This window comes from Acanthochromis polyacanthus, chromosome 4 (assembly GCF_021347895.1).
Source record: "Acanthochromis polyacanthus isolate Apoly-LR-REF ecotype Palm Island chromosome 4, KAUST_Apoly_ChrSc, whole genome shotgun sequence".
Classification (NCBI taxonomy): domain Eukaryota; kingdom Metazoa; phylum Chordata; class Actinopteri; family Pomacentridae; genus Acanthochromis; species Acanthochromis polyacanthus.
In genome coordinates, this window is record NC_067116.1 from 26311322 (window position 1) to 26337185 (window position 25864).

At 40.8% G+C, this 25864-nt stretch overlaps 1 protein-coding gene across 4 annotated transcripts in view; it reads right to left on the reverse strand.

Moving 5' to 3' along the window:
* Positions 1-673: 673 nt before the first annotated feature.
* Positions 674-25864, reverse strand: part of opa1 (OPA1 mitochondrial dynamin like GTPase) — a 39575-nt gene continuing 14384 nt past the window's right edge. For all 4 annotated transcript variants that reach the window (XM_022194717.2, XM_022194718.2, XM_022194719.2 and 1 more), the window contains 12 exons: positions 25494-25558; positions 24602-24678; positions 23443-23608; positions 22946-23098; positions 22583-22691; positions 21875-21954; positions 21512-21652; positions 21190-21306; positions 20985-21078; positions 20359-20469; positions 3305-3371; positions 674-3095 (listed from right to left, as the gene is read on the reverse strand). In XM_022194717.2, the coding sequence (XP_022050409.1) occupies positions 3307-3371; positions 20359-20469; positions 20985-21078; positions 21190-21306; positions 21512-21652; positions 21875-21954; positions 22583-22691; positions 22946-23098; positions 23443-23608; positions 24602-24678; positions 25494-25558 (1178 nt within the window). In that variant the 3' untranslated portion in view covers positions 674-3095; positions 3305-3306. The remainder of the gene's footprint in view (positions 3096-3304; positions 3372-20358; positions 20470-20984; positions 21079-21189; positions 21307-21511; positions 21653-21874; positions 21955-22582; positions 22692-22945; positions 23099-23442; positions 23609-24601; positions 24679-25493; positions 25559-25864) is intronic.

The window sequence follows — 25864 nt, forward strand, 5'->3', positions numbered from 1 at the left end:
CTTTTAACTTTTGAAAGTTAATTTAAACATTTTCACATCAAATTAATGATGAGCTGATGAAATACATTTAAACTTACTTTTCTAGATTATGCTACTATAGATTACAGTATATTTACTTTGCCTGGGGACCAGACAGCCTTTATATTGTGTATTACAAATACACATAAAGTCCCGTATATCCCTTATAACGGGAATACAGTCTAGCTAAGCAAGGCTAATATTTACTAACTCAAGTCACAAGACTTTAGGTGTTTATTATTGTAGCACAGCTTTTTTTGTGCAAAGGATCTCAATTCTTCCTCGACAACTGGAGTCTGTGGCCACAATAGCAGCTCTGTGAAATGCATTGAGGAACAACGGTGGATTGAACTAAATGCAGTCACGCTCACAAACAGTGTTAAAGCAGATGTGCTGTTGACTGTGTTTAGGATGCCAACCTTTCCTAACAAGCAGTGGAAACAAAGATGGTGCTGGAAGAAGGAAGAAGAGGATCACAAAGCTCATACAAGTCAGGGAGACATGAGATGATCGTACCAAACCTCCTGCCAATGCGTCCAATAGTTAACAACTAATAAGCAAATATTATCTTAACAATGTGGGTTTTTTTTTTACATCAATGAACCTCAAAACAGCCTAGCATCTTGCATAATCTCAAAATGACACCATTAAAATCTCAAACTGACACCATTTATTGCAGCCAGAAACATTAAAACTAAAAATAATCAGCAGATTTAGAACCTAATCATGAGTGACAGACTAGAAAATTTAGCCTACAGCATGTAAAAAAAAAGAAGAGTAAATAAAACCACCAGAAACTGTTTGCTGTTTAGCAAGTTAAGAAAAGTCAGGGGGTGATCAGAGTCAGGACAATCGATGATCTCTTGATCACTTCAGAAAATCCAGCCAATAGCCGTTTCCGTGTTTCTATCTGGACTCATGTTGTTTCTTAAGGAACAGACGGGTGATGCCAATACTGAGCCAGCAGACAACGCACAAAGCTACGAAGTGACTTTTGTGAAGGTTGGTTTAATGCTGACAGGACAAGCTGACACCTCATGAAAAAAACTTTTTTTTTTTAAATGTCAATTTTATTTTCAATTTATCTTTTAAACACAAATTCAATAAATAAAGCACATCTGATGGGGTACACCATGCAAACATTACTTTCTACAACATAAAACATGTTTTTAAACCAGCTCACCAATTTTCTGTTACACAAGTGGCTCACTCTCACACGTGCTGTACACGATCCTAACTCCATGACTGCTCATCACCTGTACAGAATGCACGCCATATTATATATATATATATACCCATATACACATATGAATGAATGACGAGGGTTGACGTGGTCTCACTGCCCTCCTTTCAGGCAAATATAGAACAGTTTTTGAAGCTAGGAAGAATGAGCACATGTCTACGTGGGTGATGAAAGGGTCCAAATAAAGGGGGTGCAAAGAGGTGAGTGTTTAAAGATGAGGAAGGAGCAAGTGGAAACACTGGGCCCTGAACAATGACTGGCAGGAGAACCAGTGAGTGGACAAAAACACACATTTTCACTTTAAAAACCATCCACCAGCATGTCAGATATTTCCTTTTTTTCTTAATTCTGAGAGCAAAGAGAAAATGACTTTCCTTCTTTTTGGTGTGTTTGAGCTTAACAACCATCCAATCAAAGGCAGACGAGAGGATGAGTACTAGTGCACATGTGTTGTGTACACACACAAAGACATAACAGTACTGAAAAGGGGACATCAAACCTGGTGCGATATGGAAACACATGAAGACAACAAATGTAGTGTCTGTGTTACCGGACCAACTGATGAGCTTGGATTGGATACTGGACAGGTAGAGACCAGGCCCTAAGATTAAATGTAAAGTGTCTAATAACTAGTAATAGAATTTTACAACCAAATCGAATATAGTTGTAAACTGGTTGACAATCTGTTTTTAAACTGTTAATAGGACCAACATTTTTACTGTGTGAATATGTAACGATGTCTTAAACAAGGGCATAAGAATGGACTGTAAAAAAAACCCTTACATTATTAGTGTCTCATGTTTAAATGATTCTTAAACAGCCTAAATTTATGTTTAACTATATTTTCAAACTAGTAAGAGGGCATTTTTTGTGAAGCCGTAATGTCTGTGAGTTGCAACAGATGAAATGTTATTTTACAATGATAGAAATGCACAGAGAGACTCAGAGGGACAGGTGAGCAAGAAGCATGACCTTATGTTCATTTGGCAGATACAGAAACTTGGTGTTAATATTTGTCAAATAAACCCCTTTAGAAGAAAGCAATTAAAACTGTAATCTTTACCCAATATTGTGAGCGCTGAGCGTATTCTGTTTATCCTGTTAATGAGTGGTTGTCGTGGCGTTACAACAGCTGTAGAATAAAGGAACAGCTAATTCAGGGGTACAGGTAGAGTGCATGTGGAAAACAGTGACAACTTTGAGCGACAACTTAAGTGCTTTGATTCAAGGTGCAACTAAAACAATTTTTTTGAAAGCTTGAGACAACTCTTGGCTCAATCAGACGGGTAACTTGGCATATTTTATGAGTGCCAGGTGAGACAAAGGTCTGAAGTTCAGGGCGATGTAAGCCATCAGGACCAGTGCCTATGATGTACATACATCAGAGAATACACACACGCTTGAAAAATCACATATACGCAAAGAAAAGCATGAAAAAAGTCAAACGAAAATAAGAAAGTAGGAGATAAACATGTACACAACCCTCATTTATTGAAAACAAGTCGTCAGATGTCTGACAATACTGTGCAAGCTTCGTATTTTGCTTCTCATCTGTCGGTGTTTGGGCTCCTGTGCAGAAGTCCTCCTCATGGCCTCATGAAGAAAATGAACATAAATCAAAGAGAAAGCATGAAAACTGTTCCTCCAGTTTATCCTTCCGTTCAGGTCCATCCCCCCATCAGTGTCCGAGGGGGGACGGGGGGCCAAGTCATGAGGTGGCAAAACCAGGTGAGTGTTGGGGCAGGAACAAGGGGTGATGCCGGTCATTTACAGATGAGTTGTCTTTGTTCAGTGCATTTCTCTGCTGTGATCCAAACCATTACTCTAAATAGCTCTGTTCAGAAGTATGGAGGAAAAACAAACAAAATACAGTTATTAATCCTACTATCAGTCCTCATTCTGTGCAACAAATAAAGTGTTTACTACCATCTAATAACTGTTCAAGTCATTACAACAACAAGGCATAACAAATTCGGCTTTTGTTTCTTAGATAAAGCTGCACTGTGCAGGATCATTTTTATAAAGACAACTGGAAAAATTTACTTTTATTTCTCCTTGTGAAGAGCTTCTATGAAGGCTTCAAGTTTCTCCTGGATCTCACGAACTTTCTCTGCAGAGAAACAGAAAGTAGGTTAGCTGGTCAAAAACAAACTCAGAATCTCTGTTTTTATTCTGAAATAATGTCACATAAGTCATCAGTCAGCCAGCATAAGATAAGTTGGAAACAATGTTACTAAGATTTGCTGCAGACTTTATGTTCCCTAATCAACTACTCATCAGTCACTTTTCAAAGGAAGAAGTCAAACTTTCTCTGGTTCCACCTCTTCACAGCAGAAAAGATTCTGTTATTTTGTCAGCTTGGCTTCCGAAATGAGCAATTTTTACTGTTATCTGAGGCTTCATAGCCTAAACAACTGATCAACTGACTGAGGAAACAATCAGTAGATAAATCAATAATAAAGCTACTCAGTAAACTGATTAACTTTGGGATGTGGATTGTTTGTAATGGACTTTTTTTTTTTTTTTTTTTTTTTTACAAAATTACATAGAAAAAATATTTCACAGTTCATCAGTAAAATAACTGTCAGATTCATGAATGGACATTAATATTAGTTGTGACCCTAAACGTTTCTAATTATTTGCTACATATCAACTAGTTTCAGAGTGAACATAAATGTTCACTTGTGTTTTTGCAGCTTTGTGGTGGATAAAAAAACTAAAAAACACTAAATGATGTAATATCAGGATGGGTAGCTGGCTACAAATGTCCTTTTTAAACAAAATAAATATAGAAAACTAAATACTGTAGTGTACAGTCTAAGTGCGGGTAGAAATTCCCTCACATTTTTCACCATAACACCAGATGGTCCCTTCTGACAGTGACAGCCAAACCTCAAGGCAGACCTCCTTCACACATCTGATGATGAAGGTTTGTGTACCGTTTCCCAGTTAGCACAGACCACATCAAAGCCCTCGCCCTCCCCTTTTTATGGTATGCACCTCCCGGGCACATTGTTAATGGACAGAAGGAGATACCATAACAATAACACTTCACATGAAAGGTGGGAATCTACTGGAAAAACACTCACTCACTTCTTTTCATAATTAAACTCCTATTGTCCGGAGACCGCATAAGACGAGCAATCCTTCCACCCAACATGTACCGTCACACGAGACGAGCGAGCCATCTAAAGCAGTCTTAATCGCTGATTAAACAGTGGCTGAAGGAAGTCTGCGGGCCAACGCAGAGAAAAGGAAGCCGTGGCTTGCGATGCCAGCTGCGCTTCCCGGCCGGGCTGGCTCTCCAGCTTCCCTGTCACCCTCGCTAATCTGTCTGGATCTCCCCCAAGCACAAACTCAAACACCAGCTCTGAAGAACAAACTAGCACTGCTCTAGTCTGATCAATCAGTAACACGAGATCCATAGGCGAGCTATTGTTGATTGTTTTCCTATGCGGAGGCCTACTGAAAACACAGCTTTAAAAGACTAAAGGATAAATCATAGCAGCTTGGACCTCAGAGCAACAGTGTCCTAAGTGTCCATTTCAGGTCAGCACAAAGGTGATAACGGTGTGCGTGCTTTGGAGTGAAACTAAATATCATACTCAGGGGCTCATGTGCAGCCCCCTTTTGTTGGGAGCACGGCTGCTGAGGTATCCTTTTCTTGATGGATGGTAAGCAAACGGTTGTTAAGAGAAATGAAGCCCGCCCCCCTCGTTCCCACTGGAACATTGGCAAAGCTGAGGAGTGCTCGATAACACAAGAAAAGCTACAGAACACACCGGTAGGCAGAACTGAGAAAACTTGACTGACAGCCAGAAAAGCTTGGCCATGAAAGACACAGACACAACCGCCCTAATGTCTTGGAAACCTGCAAGAGCTGTACAGTCATGCCACCTCCACCTCTTTTCACCTTCCTACACATTCACCTCTGGCAGGTGGCAGAAAAAAAATCCCCGGCCTTTGATACTCTGTTAACACGCTCAGGCAAAATGGCAAGGCGTTAGGGGGAGATTACAACACCTAATGGAGGCATTAAGGGGGCCTGTCGAGGGGCACGTTGACGAGTCAGTGCAGCAGGTGTGGGGTTGAATGAAACATAACCCTGCAGTACGCCATTCCAACACGAAGCCCACCGCAGGGCACGGCTCAAAGCAGCTATCAGAGTTCAGCAACGTGGGCTGACCGCAGGACCACAGAACTCAATCCAAACCAATCAGAGCAGGATTACCAACATCTGTCCAACCTGAAGAAAATGAGATGTGAGGTACGAGGAGGCGGAAGGCTTCGGTTGGTGTGAGGCAAGGAGGGTACTGACTGTCAGATCATCAAAAACATGGGAAATCCCCTGGATCAAGCTTCAAAGCTTCTCACTGGGTTTAGATGTGGCTGATGACAAAGTGCTCCATGGAGCCTCAGTGTTTCAAATGTATACACCACTTCATGCGGGTCAAACATTAAGGATACTGCCAACTGTGGGGCAGAGGTGCAGAGCTCCATTAGATCACTGGAGGCAGCAGTGGTCCAGAGGTTAGATGTGAGGGTTTCAGATAAGAAAAAGACAGGTTTGATTTCCCAGATTTGCGGGAGGACGGTGAAAGTCAGTCCTTTTCTTCAAAACGCCTCCTATTGAGGCAACTGAACACCCATCACTGATTCAATGCTTCACTGGAGAACAGGTCACATGGCTGTACTGGAAGCTGCTATTAAATCAAATAAAGGTTATTCCTATTGACATTCAGGTGTATTCTGTGCATGACTAGGGCAGAACTGCAGATTATAAATCCTTTGCCCTGACTAGGATTATAAAGGTAACTTCATAGGTCAGCATGCACCTTGGTTTTGCTTTGATAGGAAAAATGAATAAAATAAACATTTGGTAATCTCTCAGTGGCCAGAATTTTTATTGTAACAACTAAGACAGTCAAGCGCTGGCTGACTGTTAGAAAGAAAAATTCAAATGCCAGTCGGGTGTCATGCCAAGACTCTGACATGTACAGTTGTCAACGGTTTGATTAATCTGCAACTACTGATACGATTGATAATCGGCTAAAAATGTAATGTTTTCTCGTTTGTTTTCTTCCATAAGACAGTAAACTGAATATCTCTTGAGAACTCCTGGGCTCATTTTGCACCAATCACAATCACCAAACTAGACCAAGGACATGACAAACACTCTGTCCACTGGTGGAATTAAATGAGCTTAAAAACTAATGCCAAGTCGATATAAGTCCCAAACAACTAGCCATCAGTCATCCAGCCTCAGCTTCTTCACTTTGGTCCTTTCCATTTTCTTTTACAATTCAGATTGATGGGAGATCATACTAGCATCTAGACCTTCTAGAAATTATTTGAAGCATCATTGTAAATCATTTATGCAGTCTTATATGAATGGAAAACATTTAAGCGCATAAAAAGTGTAATAAGTGGAAGAGTTTCAGGCAGAGGGTAGAGTGAAAAGTGTTGATTAGTGACAAGAAACCTGCCAGCAGGCTAAAATGACCAGCCATTAATCCTGATATAAATTCCACTTCAACTTCTACCTGTCTGACTACCTGAACATTAAATGTAAGACAGCATAGATCAGAGCAGCAAAACTCAACCATCATTCCCTTACAGCAAGATGCTTAATGAGTTTAAAATGAGCCCTCAGCAGCTTTCAGGAGCCCAGGGGGCCACGGGTGAACGTGAATGCCTTTCAGAAAAGCCAATATTCTGTGGATAAAAAACTGTGAGAAACAGATATTTATTTCCCCCAGCACCATCTGTTTGCTACCAAAAGACAGCAGCACGAGGAAGAAAAGGCCACAACAAGGCTTTCTTTTCACCGTCCTGTGGAAATGCAACAAAACACAGTGGACAGAGTCACCATTGCCTGTTCCTCACTGAGCAGTGGGAGTAGCGATCTAAAACTCCATTTAGGCTCCTGTTTACCTAAGAGATGAGCCCCAAAACACAGTCATTCAACCGCTCACCCCTTTATCTGGTCATGAATATTCCCATAATCCTCTGGCCTCTATCCCAGAGGCCCCTTCTTTAAGATGCTTGGTGGTGTGTGGGTTGTCCCGGGTGGAGGGACTCTGGCAGACTGAGAGAAAGAGAGGGGAGCCTTTCCCCCAAATCCTCTCTTTCAAGGCCTTCTCTCGGCTGATCTCCACATGAAATGATATCTCATTCACTCTCACTCTGTAGAGTCCCCTAAGCCTGCAATGGCTGAAGCGCTGGCAGAAGGACGACTGAGCCAGAAAGCCTTTAATTGACCTGTAATTAGACTGTGTGGCCCTGCTGGACAAGTAGCCAACACAGAGGAGATGGAGAACAGAGGAGAGAAAAAGATGAGAGGGAGAGGACAGGGAGGCCTGGAACTTACTGTGAAGTAGAAAAACTAATCCCCTTCCTATGGGAGATGGCCACTCTTCTTCCCTGGATGTGAAAGGGAGGGAACCGTGAAGAAAGGGTGGCTGTTATGAAGAAGTGGCAACGGAAGGATGAAGCTTGGTGCCAAGGCTGAGGCTACTTCAGCATGCTGCTCTGAAATTTTCTACTGACAAGAGAGCAACAGTTCACAGCATGGACACTAGAGAGACTGGGGTGAACGGTCTGGTTCCTGTCCCAACCTGTCATCATTCTTGAAGAAAATTTTTTATCTCAGGACTGCCAAGGTCACAGTGTAGGTGGGAACATTGAACGTTTAAACGCTCTGCTGTTTCCTTCTTTGAAAGCTGATCTCTTAATGTAACAAACAGAAAAGTCTTTTTCCTCAGCATGCAGCTTGATTTGTCACTAAATCTGGATTGTCACGCTATAAAAGCTTGGCCATGGGAGACATGGACACAGGGAGAGCGGTTCTGTCGACGGCCCAAACGCCGTGTCTGTGACAGAGCAATGAATCAGCCCCTACACTCACGGCTCTTATCTAGAAAACAGATGCCTGGAAGAAAGCAGCCCAACCTGGGGAGAGACATACATAGGTCTGGATGGGTCATAGCCTTGGGTCAGCCAGAGGGCAGACTAAACAAAAACAGCAAAATGCAGGGAAAGCCTTTGAAAACCAGGTGATGATTGTTGTTGAGCTGTATAGGGCAGGTTTTATTCACAAGCATTGCTTGAGCCTTTGAAGGCACAGACATTAAGATTTTAGAGGAAGAGGCTGTAAAATGAGGATAATGGTGAGAAAATTTGGAAAATGGTGGATTTAGCTCTAGGTCTAATGGGTTAACTGAACAACAGTAACTGTAAATGAAGTTAATGGAGCAACAGTGAAGGTAGACTAACTGGAACTTGTCATCCAAATATATCTGTAAACAGTCACCCTCACTACACCTATTCTTTGGAAAGAAAAGGTCTGAGACAGTAAGTCTACTTATGACTCATGGTGTAAATCACAGCAAGTCAGGGGCTTCAAGTTTTCTAAGACTCACCTTTTGCACTCAAATGGAGGTCTGTGCTGAGGCTAAGTGGCAATCAATCTTAAGAATCCACATGGGCCTGGGGATGTGAGGCTGACAGGTCTGGTTTAAACTGAGAACTTGTCATAATCCCTGAGAGAAACTCCCCTCTCTATGAATCAGTCATAGGTGTGTGGGCAAGGTTAACGCAGACAAACTCTGGAGTTAGCACATGAAGGTAAACACTACTGTATGTTTGAAAATGTATGCATACATCAGGCCTGCAGATACCTCATTTCTCTCGGCCTGTTCTTGACGTGGCACCAACCTCATACCGGTCGATCAAACAGTGACGGAGAGATAAGACAGAGCAGCTCTCCTCATCCCCCTGCTGCCCTCAGGTAAATACATGTTTCCAGCTGCCCAGGATCCCACACACCTACATATCCATATAACACTGAGGTGACGGCAAACACACCTGGAATTCCTTCGAGCCATTAGAAAAGGCCTGTTCAGACCCATTGGCCGGACTTACTGGACTACAGGTGTTTAACTTGCAAAGATGGACAAAGTAGTAGTGGTTGGTCAAAATGTGCCTTAGTATTGGATACAGAAGCAAATTACTATACTACAAAATGTCAAGACTCGTGTATAGTAAAATGTTAATATTTAAGATCACATATTAAAGGCAATCTTGGGCACCTGATGATTTGATTGGTATATTTTTTTCTGCAAGCAATCCAAAGTAAGGCTCTGGATCACATTCCTGACAGCACACACAAAGCATATTTATAGTATTTTCTACTTGCATCTCATTGGTAACGAAGTGTGTCTGATCTCAACAAAACATTCTTGGCCACTATACTGTTTTTAGTTGTTGTGGTGGTGGTGAACAGCACAATAAATCAATAAGAAGGACAGAAGAACCGCTTAGGACAGTATGACCATGACAGAATTTCAACCTACAGTTTACGGTTCTTAAACTGTAAAAGTGAGATGGTGTATGGTTTTCCTATTACCTCATCTTATCCAGCACCTGATGTCAGATCTTACTGTGTGCATGTGTGTGAGTGACAGGACGATCAGTGGAAATGGTTCCCTGGTGGCCAGACTGTGCTGGGAACATGTGAACAGAAGCTTTCCCCTCCCATCACCCCACATCTCTTTCTGATTTTCCCACACTTACTTTCCCGGAGGAGGATGAGAGATGGCTTCACAATCTCCTTCTTAGTTTTATTTCTTTATCACCACTTCAGTCATCACCTCTTGATTGGTTGTCATCGAAAACATGCAGCTCTTCTTATTTTTTCTTCCTTAGTCCACTGGATTTATTCCCTGACTTTCTATCTAGGGAGGAGAGTCCGAGGCAGCCACAGCTGTGTTACAGCAGCTTCCCTAAAACTTGAATATTGCTCGTGTTAGCAGGGCTGTTAGCTGCTTAGTGGATGTTTCATTTGTCTATCAATCTTACAGTTACATTATGGTTTCACTTCGGCTATTTTACTAAGGTAATTAAGTTCTTTAACTGAGCCTGTTTCAGCATCTGATCATGCTTAGTGATCAACAGATGTGCTATCAGGAGCTTGTCAATCAGATGCTGGACAGCTGTGCATGTGTCCACAACATGTCTGTGTAAGAGAAAGATGTTTCTGGTTCTTGACAAGAGAGGAAGGATGGATATACCAGAGTGCACATAGGAAGTGAAAAGTTGGGGGGGAGATAAAGACAGATGATGGGAAAGTGGAAAGAGAAGCAGGTCATGACTTTGGTAAATGATGGCAGCTGGCTGGTTGAAGCTTTGATGGAGAGAAAGAGGAACAGAGGCAAAGGTGAAAGACAGACCCCTGCACTATGCAAGAGTTCAAATAATATGGACAGTAAACAGCAGAGAATTATAGAAAGGAGGTCATAAAAGCAGCTGACAAAAGCAAAGGTATGGAGGGAGCGAAAGGCCAGAGCAATAGAGCATCACGTTTTAATGCTAGACTTTTAAATAACATGCTAACCTTGTGAAGATTCACTGTTCGACCATTTTGGAAAAAAAAAAAATCTGAAATCATCTGGCAGCATCAGAACGAGAGCAGCAGGAAATCATTTATAATCAGAAAAGGAAGCCTTCTGTAGTAAACTAGATATGAAATGACAAAAGCGTCTTTCATTCCCTGTTAATCCTGTTTTTTACCCAAGGACACAGTACAAAGAGAGCTGTCATAATGCGGAAAAAACTGTGATTTACAGATGTTTCAGGGTGTCCTGCAATAGAAAAGCAACGTGTCTGTTCATTTTGGAAGTCACTTTCCCACAACATTTTTAAAACAAAATTAGATGACACACATAAAGGACTGCCTCATCTTTGCCTGTGTTATGACAACTCTGGATCTAATGTTTGTGTATTTGACACTCCCAAGCAGAAAATGGATTATTTGGCAGGAACTTTAAGCCTGAGGTTTCCTCCTTTGTGAAGAAAAAAACAAACTGTAACGCTACTAAGCCTCTCAGTTTACAAAACCACACTGCCAGCTAGCGTAAATTTAATTCCGAGATAATGAAGATTATGGCAGAAGGAGTGGGAATGAGAGTTAAAGAGAGCACGAAAGGTGGGAAAAAGGAGTAAGCAAAAGTAAAAGAGTCAGAAAGTGAGTTATAGATGCAAGACATTCTGAAAAATGGAGTGACGGGGAGTGGCAACAACAGATATAAGTGTATATGGAGAAACATAACAAAAAGGGTCATGTTGAAGGAAGAGTACAGAGAAGAGCCAAAAGAGCAGACAGTCTGCTCACAATCTCACTGCAAAAGCCTCCCCCACACTCCTAAACACAGACCAGAGTAAGGGCATGTCGACTTGTGCAAAAAATATACAAATATCCGTCTCAGTGGATGACACTGGTTTAATGTTCAGGAAATATTTAAAAATACAATAAGTAACAACTTCCGTAGACATGGTGAGGTGCTAATTTTGGGTGTCAAAAGTCCACTTTTTGTGATCTCTACATTTGTATGTTACAGAAGCCAATCAAATGTCTGACACCTACGAGTTCATAAAATGTCCAGGAATGAGTGTCTGTGCAGTGTACGATAACACAAACACAATGATGTATCGGTTTTCTTCTGCTGTGTGTTCGCCGATATGAAAACACAAAATAAGCATCAGAGCGAGTTGGAGGAGACAATGAACCTAAAACTAGGCTGATGGCTGTCTATCAATGAGTGCAGTTTGCCAAAACTCCTCATTATATGATAATGGTAATGCATAATTTAGTGTCAGCAGAGAGAAGTAGCTTTGTTACTGAGAATGGGGAAATTTTTAGCAAAGACCTGAATATTGGAGTGTGGATAAAAACCTTTGAACCACAAACACAGCAGTCAGTTTTCTCTACCGGTATCATGTGTGGTCATGGCCTCACTCAAACATAGGAACACATAAAACACCCTGATGATGATGCCACCACATATCGTACACACTGTGCTGAAGTTCAGGCCCATGTTCTATTTTCTGTATAAATTCATGTAAACTTTTTCATGATGACTGGGTGCACCGGTATGACATATCTAAAAACAAAATGTAGAGTAGAATCAGACCAAAATAATTCAAGCAAAAATAATCAACCGCATAATGTTTTGGTAACCAATAATGTATTGGTTTGGTACATGGTAAAATACTCCGAAATAAATTTGTGAAATCACTGAATCGCTATTAAAACTGGATTCTGTCATTACTAAAAAGGATCACTGTAACTTTAGCATCAGATTGCCCAGGTGCAAAGATTACAGTGCCACAGTGTTCATGCTTATTGCAAACTGTTCTTAGTGGAATTTGTTACTCTGAGAGAAAAAGACAGCTCTGGCCTTGTCCTCACAGAGTTTGGTATAAGGAGTTAGTTGATGAAATTAAGAGCTACACAAAACAAACACGAATGTCACTTATTAAAGCCACTTAAGTGAGAGAAGCATTAATGGCCAGTGCCCTTAAAGTCACTGATACTGTCTGGTTCTTTCTCTCTTGAAGACAGGCACATGTGCACTCAGCACCTTAAGAAGACACGTCATCCCGTACAGCAGAGGAGAACAGATGAGCACTTCTCACTGAGCCCTCACTAATCACTCTGGAGGAAGCTGCTCAAAGCAGGACGAGGGGGAGGAGATGAAAGGAAGCAAAGTGAGCGTGAGGCTGAGAGGGCATTCCGGTGAGCAAGCCCAGACAACCAGAGCTTTATTGTATTCTGCTTCCACACAAGAACAGGGAGAAAGTGACTGCATGTGCAAACATGCAAACACTTCACACATTATCACTGTTTTTAAAGGCATCTTCTGTTGACACCTTTCATTCCTTAACCCTCAAATAACCTCACAGCACAAAAGCTGAAATCCACGGTGTTCCACACATTGTTGCATTCATCAGCGCCAACAACTTTCCAGTGAAGATGATGAATTTATTGTGCAAAGTTGTGCAGGTGTTCATTTGAAGCAGCCCTTGCAAAACAGTTCCAGCAACCAAAGCAATATACTTGATTTTGGTGTCCAAAAACGCAAACAGTCTAAAATGCTTAACTTCAAGTGTGATAGAATTCATGCAATAAAAACTAAAAAGAAAATTAAAGAGAAATTAATTTTACCGCTAATCATCATCAGTAACTCTAAATACATCGACTGTCCTTTACATCTTTGAGTGAACAGCCCGATACGTATTGATCATTCTGTTCAATCAGCAATTCAGAAACTGTAATCTGTATTTTTACCTTTAACACAAAAATAGAGATATATTGCAAAGACAGATTTATTATTGCAAGAATGCCAGTATATAAATACCTTGACAACAAGCACTAAAAAAATATTTATTGATGAAGCGATTTCTTGCCCTTAGAAAATTTCCAGATAATCCATTAAGGTTTACTGGTTTCCAAAAACTTAATCAGACTTTGAGAAACTGCCAAGAAACATACTGTATAAATTCCATTACAGTCTTCAACATCTTTCTCATGACTTAAGGTTTTGAATTGAACACTTGATCTCAAATATTAAAAATGGTGATTTAATAATGTGTTGATAAGAAACAAACCATAGTGTACATGTCTGTCTACCCTAATGAGGACCAGTCAGATTTGTTGGCTATGAGACTGCAGATATTTTTGGGAAGGCATTTGAATGTGGTGGCGAAGGTCGGGGGCTAAACTTTGCATTATGCTAATGAGGGTGCGCATTAGGACAGAAGTACAAAGTACATTTGTTTATGTGTATTCAGGTGCTGGTGCCAGTGCACAGTACACAAGCTCTCCATCAATCTGACAAGGCAGATAAAAAGCTACCAAGACAGCTGGAAACTGCTTCCTCCTGCTTGTGAACGGCCAATTCAAGTGACAGAGGAAGAGGAGGAGTGAATGAAGAAAAAAAGAACTGCTCCACCTGCCATTTACAAAGCAGATTGCAAACACTGTAAGCAAAGTGAAAGGCTGTGGGTCTCTGGTACACAAAGAGTATGCATTCACAGTCAAAGAAAAAGGGTAACCTCAAAACTAACACTTTAGGGATGGGCAATTAATCCAAGTATATTTTAATAACAAATCTGGATTGTCGTAATTAGGAAAACAAGACAAGACTCAGAAAGACTCAGATTGATGCCGCTCAAGATGACCACGGTCCTGCATCACACTAATGCCTGATTTAATGAATTTTGGAGGAGAAAAGTCTTCAAAAGCACCCTCTGTGGCATGTGTGTTGCTCTCAACTTTTCTCTGGCCTGCGTATGTCCCTGAGAAACTCACAAATCCTCCCCTGTCGTCCTCTCAGTCTCTTAACTGCTTTTCTTTTCTTTCAGCTTTTTCAAAATTATGTATTGGCCAGAGTTAGGGCCAGAGCTGGGTTTAAAGGTACACTTTCACTAATTCTGAACTTAACATTGACCAAAAACAGTGGAATTATGAGCAGCCCTATAATACTGCATAAGTACAAATGCTTACATTAACTTTTATGTTAACCTACGTTTACATAACCATTAACAGCTCCTTAAAAAGGGGGTCTGTATGTGCAATAACTGACAAACGTCCCGCATAAAATAAATAAAACGGTGCAGTGAAGCTTTGTGTTTTTCTGTGTGAAGTGCCTGGAAGCTGACGACATTAAATATGACTCTCAACACCTCATTAAAGAGTACTGATTCTGGAAACACTGGTATCGTGCACTATTGTCAAATCCACAGTGCCTTTTTCCAGTACAGCACTCACACATAGCAGTTTCTATGAGGGCCGATGAAGCAGCCAAGCGACAGCCCAGTGGTCTCCTAAGAGGCCTGTGCTTGCACATTAGGCCTGGGCTTTGCTCCAGAGACGGCACTGTGCCATACAGCTGGTCTGGCACACGCTGACAAACACACACACACACACACCTCTTTGCTCTGTACACTGTACCATTCATTACCAGCGCTTTCACACACTCACTCACTGACGCATGCACCTGACCTGTATTTGTAACCTGAGCAATGTTGGGCTCGTCTGCAAGTAGAGGCAACTCGAGCTTAACAGCAAACTGCCCTTGGGAGTACATTTCTATCTTTGATGAGTGTGTTTATCCCTTCACCGGCCTCCTATCTCTCCCTCTCTTCTCTCCTTTTCTTGCAGGAGAGGCTGGTAGGTGAAGGTTGGTCCTCTTCTCTGACCATTAAGAATGAATAGAGAAAGACAAGGTCAGTTGGACAGAATTTGAGGCAGTGAAACAACAGCAGCAGAAAAATCCAGTAAGATGGAGAGAAAAAACAGCTAGGTGGAAGTAGCCTGTGGTATTGGCTGGCTAACCTGTGGGGTCAGGCTATACTTCGAGCCTGTGGCACTATGACCTGCTGTCTTTGAAAGGTCTGAAGAATGAAAGAGGAACAACATCTCTGAGCAAAGATGATTTCATAATACATTGAATAAGGTTGCTTTACAGAGACACAGACAGAATCCCTTTTCCTGAAGAGCACTGCATGACTAAGAAGAGGTGTGTTTGGCTCCTGTCAAGTGTTCTTAACCCCTGATTTGAAAAACTACATTAAAAATAACCTTGGTTAAAGGCTGATGCTGTTAAACACACTCCTCTGACTGAAAGACTACAGGTTCAGTGCCTGCTAACAGTTGAAATGCACTTCTTGAAAACACACACTGCTAACGTTAATACTGTATTCTTCCACAAAGATCACCAATTTGGAATCATTAAAACGAGCCTCTGGAAACTTCAACATCTAAATGCAGTAACAGTACATAGCTGTATAATTAAATAAGCCTAAAAACCTGCAACAAGACTCTAAAACAAATCTCAGGAGCACTACAAGTTAAAAGTTCTTGCACAGAAAACTTTTGGTATGAACTTTTTGGTGAAAATAAAAAAACTTTGCCCCAAGGAAGCTCGCTCACTTTGTGCTTTGAGGCATGTCACCAAGTCAGCCCATCAGCCATGCAGTTCAGTCTAGACTGATGGACCCACATACCCACGCCCACACACTTGGGTCTAGGCTGCATTACACAGAAAGCCCTGTGCAAAGTGTCAGACAGCTAATGACCCAGATCCTCCACTCACCCACTAACTCAACCTGACAGACTGACAAAGCTAAAACTCTGGAACATACATTTTCTTAGTAGGAGGAAAAGAAAAATCTGACATCGCCATAAAATTAGGGCTAAGTGATATAGGCATGCTGAGAGGTATAATGCCAAAGTACTGCACTACTGCAGGTATGAGCCACGACAAGGTGAGTGGCGTTAGATTCCATCATATTTTGTGGGGCAGTTTATAGATTAACTAGAGAATGGACAGAATCGAGAAATGGAGAAGAACAAGCGACAAAGCTTTCTAGACTGATGCAAATGAGAGAATGTTATGGTCAGTCCTTAAACCCAGAGACACAGCACTTGGTGGATATAATCATTTCAATAGAACATTTCTCCACTTTCAACACATCTTTTCTTTAAAACTACTCGAGCATTATACAATGACGGGAATATTTTCTTGCATCAAAAGTCTGAGCGTTGCAGCTCTGATCCTGATCTCCTGTCTGCTTGTACTGACATAGATGCAAACTCTGAAGCTTATTCTGTGGCAAAAAGAAATGGATTTCACAAAAGACAAAACCAGTTATATTTCAGCCCAGTTTCAATACCACTTAATGTTATTTGCATTCCAAAAAAAAAGAAAAACATACTTAGTGGGATTGATAGATGAAAAAAGTAAGATTTAGCTGCCAGCAAAGAAAGCTGGACCCCACAAGTCTGTGAGAAGCTACAGAGTGCCTGTACAGGTGTGGTTCTATCTTACAGGATCCAATGCTATATTCCAACCACGTTCCCACTTCTATCAGCGAGTCTTTGGTGGTGGGATGCGAGAACGTCATGCTTGTTTGGAAAAGTTTTGGCTCGACTTGTCTTATAGCATTTGCAAGGCCAGACAGGTCTGGGCATTTTCTGTGAGTGTGTGGAATGGAGAGGGACTGTGTGTTTGTTCACTCCTCTCCCCTGGGCTGGTGTCACAGAAAACCTGACTCCACTGCAGATGAAGAGAAAACAGTCCTCTGCAAAGAGGCAGCTTGTGTGGTGTGCTTCTTCCTGTTCTGAGTCACTTTATGTAGCTCGATTGCTCTGCTGTGTCTTTTTTTAATGTAATATATGTATATGTATATATGTTCGGGATTTACATTAAATGTAGCATTGTGTAGCCAACTAAAGGAAACACACATACAGACCAGCCACTCATATTTTCCAGAAACTTTTTCAGCATTAGTGCGTGATCAGTGGTCATCAGAAGTCAAGCTCTTATACACACAATACATCCAAAATGTCTGAGTTTCAAAACTAATTTAAAGATCATTCACACTCAGAATTTTTTTTTGTCATTGGTACTTTTCTTGGTTATTTCACTTTCACTGTGTGTGTGTGTGTGTGTGTGTGTGTGTGTGTGTGTGTGTGTGTGTGTGTGTGTGTGTGTGTGTGTGTGTGTGTGTGTGTGTGTGTGTGTGTGTGTGTGTGTGTGTGTGTGTGTGTATACGTACACTGCCAGTCAAAAGTTTGGACACACCTTCTCATTCAGGGAATGTATTTATTTGTATTATTTTCTACATTGCAGACTAATGCTGAAGATTAACACGCTTTTGTTTACAACATAATTCTGTATGTATTTTTATAGTTTTGATGTCTTCAGTATTAATCTACAATTTATAAAAAACGAAATAAAAACCACTGAACGAGAAAAGGGTGTCCAGATTTTTGACTGATAGTGTATATACAGCATTTCTTGAAAATACACTCTACATATACACATGTATGCTCTAAAATAGAACATTTCTCTTTATTCACCTAAAATATAAATTTAAGCCATGTACTGGCAAGCATGGTTTCTGACATCACAAGCAATTTGGTCTAACAGGCAACTTAAGTGTGATGTGTGGTGTAAGCCTGCATTGTTTATGCATAAAGAATTGTCCGTCACTGATTTAGGAAGTATCATGTATCCACTAGTTACACAAATGAAGCATATTAAATGTATTTTTAGATTGTGGATTTCAGTGAGAGAAGAGGTATCTTTTAAAAAAACGACTACCTTGCTAAGGGCACTGTTTTTTCCCATTAGTTACAGAACACTTAAGAGATGATGCATTCATTAATCATATTTTAAACTACCATCTCTAATTTGTTTATTTAACATTTTACTGTTCTTTAATCCCTAAAAGAAGATTATGTAGACATTTTCAGTGTTTTAAAGATTTCCTGGTGAACATGAGAGTGTGTAGCTTGTACTTTGAGGTAGGTTTCTGTAAATTATGCTTGTCAGCGAGTGCTTCTGTGGTGTCAGGAACTATCATTATGTACGTGTTATAAAGAGAGCTCTTAGATGGGAGCAGATCTTGTATGCTTCTTTGAGAACACAAACTTTGCTTAGCAAGCACAGCTTTGCTGAATAAGACCAAAGCTGGAGACAACCCACTGTACCAGCGTTTAATTAGGCTTCAGAAAGCAGACAAAAATTAGCAGATATATTGGTTCAAACCCAAGAAAAGTTTTTTCAAAACTTACTAACAGAACAGATGCATTCCATGTACACAATGTCACTGCACAGCTATTAAAACTGTCCATACTTAAATGCTTTTTTAACCAATGTAAGTGAAACTTTTCTGTACCGATTCTGAATCTATAATGCAAATGCAGATTTTCACTGAGGCAAGAGCAAAAAAACTGCACACAAGTTTCCTACAGATCATATGGGGTGAAATGAGGAGGTTACCCGTTTTAAAACCTATCCACTGAGTCTAGTCTGAATCCTACCAGAAAGGAAAACCAATCTGTGTTCCCAAATCAGCTCTATGAGGATATATCAAGATTTTTATATCCATGGAAACACCAAACAATATGCATGCTAGTGGCACGGTCCAAGAAATGACTAACAACAACTACACTGGTAGTTACTGGTGTTTGTTTGTGTGTATATCTGAACAAAAAAAGCACAAAAAGCACAGAAATCCTTTTCATCCATCTCTGGTTACCATTAACACCGGGTTCAAACTGAGACCAGACTAGTGCTGTGCTCTGACTCACACAAGCCACTTCACTCACACACAACAAACAAGAGGTTCAAAAAGAATGACATTCATTTGCAATACGTGTTTGTGTCAGAGCATGATCTTTGCCAACAGATTATGATTCACTTTAAAAATAAAATATTCCACCCATCCCCTATTTAGTGACTGACACTAACCTAACTTAAACACAACTTATGCAATAAGCAATAAAACTGATCAGCTGGTCTTTTTCTACATGTGGGCAGCAACACTTTTGCAATGTTAAGTGAGATGCCCTACCCTATGGTAAAACCAATGTGTGGTTTCATTATAAGACATGCATCGTCACTGAATAAGAACCAGTTACCACATCCTGATGTGTATGTGTGTCAGAAGGAGGTTTTGATTGACAGGGGGAAAGAAATTGCACATAAGTCTGAGGTTGTCTTTTAGGAACATTGGCACTCTGCAAATTTTGCTGCATTTAGTCAGCATGGTTGTGTTAACAGAGAGCATGGCTGGTACACACCGTTAGGCAGACTTGCACATGCTCCATTCCCTTGTATCTCATGTGCCAATTAAAGCCTTTCATATTTCAGAAACACACCTTTGCATGTAGGAGGGGTGTTATCACAGAAATATATGTCAAGTTTATTTATATCTAGCCCCCTATGGCCAGCCACACATGAAGGTTATACATATGGCATGTTGGGTTTTAGCTCCAATGTAGGCAGCGATCAATCAAAAGGCTAATGTTAGATTGAATTTTTAACAACATGGAAGTATAGTAGCTTATATATTTAAAAAAATGTCTTGTGTCCGAAACAAAAGTATAGAGAATCATCTTCTTAAAAAAAGAAGCTATAAAAGCAGCTGGTCAGCTGACATCCAAACTATTGTAACATGCTTGTACTGCCAGCCTGATGCATTAACTAAGCAATCCAGCTCCATCAGACTAGTCGATATGGAGCACCACTGACACCTACTGATGACTTCTAGATTTCCTGTAATGGACCCATTCACCAAACGCACTAGAATGCATGGAAGCCATAAGGACAACCACATCCATGGTCCTTACGCCAAGCACTGGGACAAGTTTAAATAGTGATAATCTCCATCCTTATTAATAATAATTTAGCTTTGAGAGTTGTATGTGCGGTGTGTTTTCTGCTCTGAGTGTGTCTGTGTCTTACTGAGATCCTCAGCCAGCTGGACTCTGCGGCCAGTGATGAGGTGAATCTTCCTCTCCGTGTCTTCCCCAAAGTCATCCAGCACTTCCTTCACATTTTTCTCCAGCCGGCGCACTGAGAAGACAAATGAGCAAAAACACATACACAAAGGATAATAATCAATGTTTGATCCCACAACAATGCATTCGATTGTTCTGTTCCTGTTCTGTTAGAATTATGTAATCAAGACATTTTACCATCATTAAAATGGCTGAGAGAAAGGAACTGTCTGCTTTCACAAACAGCATTCAATTCATTATTGAATATGTATTGATGATCTGGATAACTGATATAGAGCCTGGGTAAAATATAAGTACATAAGTAAAGGTTGAGCACCTGCCCAGTCAAGTATATCTGGACCGCTATTAAATATCTAGTAATGGACAGCATCACTTCAAAAAGAAAAAAAACACCCTAACAAAAAACTTCACATTGAATCCTCCTGTTTAATTTAATGTGCCAGTGATAGAACAATTTATTCCATCAAAACAATTCAAGAAAGTAACAAGACGCCCAGCAATAATACTTGAAATCACAACTAATCTCACAAAAATGATCAAAGTCTTCCATTCTAAGTCCACTGTCCTCACCCTCTGTGTTGGTGAGCTGCTGTCGGAGAGTGTTGGCTGTGATGACCAGCATCCTCTGGATTCTCCAAAACAGTACCACGTCATTGCACTCCAACTGGTGGAAAATTCAGGAACATAGTTACGTTTTACACACAGTCACACTGAATGATGTTGAGACCAAGCTGGAAGAGAAGGCGAATCAGGACAACACATCTTCTCTGCTTACCTCAGAGTCAACAAAGTGTCTCTGGTAGTAGTAGAAGCCTCTTTTGCAGAGGCTGCAATGGGACAATGCCTTCTGCAAAAAGTGTCGGCGATACAGCTGATGCCACGTGTCCTTGATCTGGCCAAATATGGAAATATTTCAGTAGTTAATCGATGGTAGACATAATGCATCATATCGCCGTTATCATTTTTAAAGAAGACCAAGATGGTGTAAACTGGAAAAAAAAAATAAAGTGAGAAAAACAAGGACTTTCACTTTTATTATTCATTCTTAACATGTTTCTCATAAACTTTGTTTAGATAATCAGATGCTTTCATCTTACCAGAACCGGATCAACTTCAACCCCTCGTCCCTCCAGGTTCTTCCTGACTGTGGTGACCTCATCGTTAGCCAAGTAAGCCGTGTGGTCATCGTGCAGCTTCAGCAAGCGCTCCAGCTCATTTTTTGTTTCATTACGGATGTGCTACAATGTCAGAGAAGAGTTAGTGAGCACTGTCTTCACAATGGCAAACGGCTATTTAGGTGCAGAAGATTATTTAATGTATTGTGCGCTATGCAGACATCGACACTAATGGTGTAGTTGGATCTAATAAGAATCCTCATAACTTTTACACGTCACAGTTCAAGAGGCAAAATCCTAGAAACATCATGGCTACAATTTCTGGGGAAACGCTGCAATTCTGACCTGATCTGGTGTACGGTTCTTCCAGTTCAGCCACCTCTGCTTCCAATCTGGACCCACCATGTCTTTGATTACTGATTCAGCTACAGAAGGAAGAGAGCAGAAAACAAAGAGAAAAGACATAAAATGAAATTGTAATAACATTATGAGTACATGATTACGCAATCTTTTCTATACAATGTATTTCATCTCAAACATAAAAACAGACCCTATAACCCAGAAGCAATGCAGATAACTTAATACTAGAGGACAGAACAAATTTATGAGAACTTACAAATTTTGAGGACAGTTAAGTGTCTGTGATGTCTCTGAAAAGTCATTTGATCTGTGGCTTCAGAGGATTCAGAGGACTAGACCTCATTGAGTCTTGCTGCTGTGCTTGGTCTGGACAGGAAATGCGATAAAGAGTCCCTCCAAGTGCAGAAGGCACCATAAATGTCTGCTACTTCCACACATTCTATTCACTGGAATGCAATCTTAAGCGGTAGAGGGGGGAGTAGACCAGTACTGTCATATTTTGTCACAATATCTATGAAAATTAAGCTTTCTGTTGTTTTCAATATCCTTGTTTGTGAAGGGACAATAAATGGCACTGTACTGTGTTAATGGATTACTTTGTGAAATGATTTGCACATCTATGAAAGACATTTTAAATACTGCAGCATGTAAGCTATCACGTTTGGGCCTGGGAGGTGACCGACAAGAACTTACTGTCTTTAAGGCGAGATTGCAACGTTTCTTCCATGAACTGGATTGCTGCATCCCACTGTGGCTTGTCTGTGATGGAACGGTCTTCTAGAGCATTGTGCTGGATCACCCTCTGATACAACCAAACACAAGGAAAGGGGGAAAAAAACACAGTATTAGTTGAGCTGCGATGCAACTGCAGTGCATATTAAGTACTGTACCATGCGAGCCATAAGTTAGATTCCAAGTTTTTTGCATCAGTGTCTGTGAGCTGAGCTTCTTTCTGTTCATCGTATTCATGAAATTCTGTCTGCTTAGAGTTCAATCAACAAGTACGTGTGCTCTCGGTATCCTTGCTCCTTTTGAGTGGATTTACTGTGTGTTTACCAGGCTGTCCATGGCCCTCTCATTCCACTTGTGTCTCTTGATGCTCTCATCCTTCACAGCCTCCTTTAGCTTGTCAAAAATGTCATCCTGGTCTTTGCCTTTGTATTCAGCCATGAAGCGGGCAAACTCCTCCTGCAGTGTCTCCCACGCAACCTGACGGGGGCAACATATACAAAGTATAAGGAGGAAAGAGGCCATTGCCAGATTTTATATTCTCATAAGTTCTACAGTTTGTATCAGCAGAGCTCAGTCAAATGTTGTAATAAAAGATAAAGAGCAAAATGAAATTAGAGAGCAATGTAACATTACACAGTATGTGATACTTTAAAATGTGAAAACCTCATTCACTGAAATAAATTTCAGAATTCCCTCTTATCATCAAAGGCTCAACTGAAAAAAAATATTTAACCAAAATCTGACTTTATTTTAGCAACAGTGTCTTACTTTTAACAAATTATAATATGACCCGTTGTATAAAGTCAGACAATCTGCTTTACCTCCAGTGCTTTGTGTGGGAGCTGCTTGTCAGTCCACTGCTTCAGCTTAATGTCTACAGTGGTGTTAAAGGTACCAGAGTCCATTGTTTGGGCAGCAGGCAGGTAGATGTTCTCGATTACATGAGTGGAAACACGTTCCCACAGCTTCTTCTGCAGAATAGCTTCCCTGCAAAGGAGAGAAAATAACATGTCAATTTCCAAAAAGAGCTATATTATGATTCGGACCACACCCTAAAGATGGCATTTCAGTTTTAGCTCTACGTGTTCTAGTAACAGGCTGAAGGTGCTAGAACCTGAATCTTAACTGAACTCCTTTAAGATTTGGGTCATGACTTTTACTTATGGAGAAACCAAAACGTTTTTAGGGGACCAGCTGAGCTTGGTTAAGTGACTCAGTGTTGAACAAAATGACAATTTTAAAGGAATTGTTCTTAACGGAGATGCTTTCACAAAGGCAGCCACAACTACTCTGACTGCACTTAGTTATAAACGCCAACACAACTGTGATATGACCCTGTTAGCAGCTAACAGCGTGCCCTCTCTCACTCTTTCTCTCCATGGCAGTGTGACTGCAGAACAAAACCCTGAGTCCCCCTGAGTCTTTAGCACCCGTGAGACCCGAGCAGTGTTGCACCTCTCACATTTATCATAAACACACACTCATATTTCATTAGACTCCCCTTTTGTTCAAGCTAGCACTCCTCACTGTCAATAAGCACTATCTCCAATAGTGCTGGCTGGCTGCAGGCTGGCTAACAGGGCCACCCTTGTTCCAAGCCAAGGGCCATTTATCAGCGTATTGATCTGAGAAAACTGATGGCACACACACAGGGGATGGTCACAACACCATGCATACATCTCATTTAAGGAAGGTTTTCCTCATTGTAAGTGAGGTATAATGATACATTCACAAGCAGGTAAACGCACAGAGAAAGATCTGAAGTTCGTTTAAAAATAGCTCTAAGTCGTTGCAAATATACAATCTAACTGCCTTCAGATAAAGACCAGGCAGACAATTTAACAGTGCTCCGTCCCCACAAGGTGGCATCTCATTAAGACCAATATTTTACACAGAAAACACAGATACTACCGATAGTATCAGAGATAGTAAACAAATATAATCAAAGGACAAACAGATAGTAGCTCATCATTAACTTACCAGTGCTGTGGGGTCACTTGACTCAAACTAATGACTTCATCCAAGATTTCATTTTTGGCCTTTTCATAGAGTTCATTCTGCAAAAAGAGACAATGACAACTGTAACAGCTGTGTTATTACTACATGTCATTTTTCATGGACAGTTGCTCCAATATTTGGTTTTTAATTCTTGTTTTTATCTTGACAAAGTTTTTTTTTTTATAAATTGAATTTATGTAAACAGGGCCATCTACCTAGCCTAGCCACGCTACACCCATGTCTCTGATGGCACAAGGGTCTAGGGAAGCTCGACAGGGAGGGAGGCGGGCTAAAAGGTTGTCTATCAAATCCCTCTGCAGCAATTGGGTAGGTAAACAACCAATCAACGCAACGAATAGGCTGACGTAGTTCCGAGAGCACCGGCGGATTGTGGCTAAGTCCCATTAGCTTCCCAACCAGCGGAGCCAACTGGTATATTAAGGATTTGCCGTATCCCGTCGGCATAAGTCCAAATATGTCTTTCTTCTCAATGAAACACTTCAGTGCCGTCCTTTGTTTATCTTTCAAGTTGAATTTTAGCTTCAAATCTTTAAGGGCTGTGGCCAAAGCCGAGTCGAAAGATAGCCGTTTATTGTGCGCTGGTTGTTTCTGTCAGAATCGTCACTTCGTTACGCCCGTCTTCTGACTCTACACTTCATGGTGATTGGTCCGGCCCTTTTAGGAGAATCCAGCCTCGAGCCTTAAGGAGGGTAACTAGACCCACCCTGGCAGAGAATTAAATTCGTTGCCGTGGGTTGTCTAGCGCGGCTAGGCTACCATCTGCCAGTTTTGCTTCGTTTATATGCAGGTTTGTATTCAACTTTTATGTGAGAGCAACGTACATTTCACTAGATTTGCTGTTTGTGTTTCTTACCCTGTCAAGCTCTCTCAAACGAGGGTAGTTGTTCTTCCATTCTGTCTCGAGATTGAATCGCGATGCTAGGGAGAAGCGAGACAGTGACAATGAACATTTGATTTAAACAATTTTTTACAATTTTTCTATTTCAAATAAGTCAAAGTTGATTGAAATGCAGCAAAAAACAATGGTAACATCATTAAGCCTTATCAGAAACTCGAGCTGGTCCCCAAATTCATTTACACTGTCATGTGTCAGGTGCTCATTTTCATGCTTGGATGAATCTTATCCCATACATGTTTCTATTGCTTTTCCACCTTTGATGTTAAGCTCCATCAAACAGCAATTCTCTGCAATCAACAGGCAATGACCATACAGACAGGGCCTGC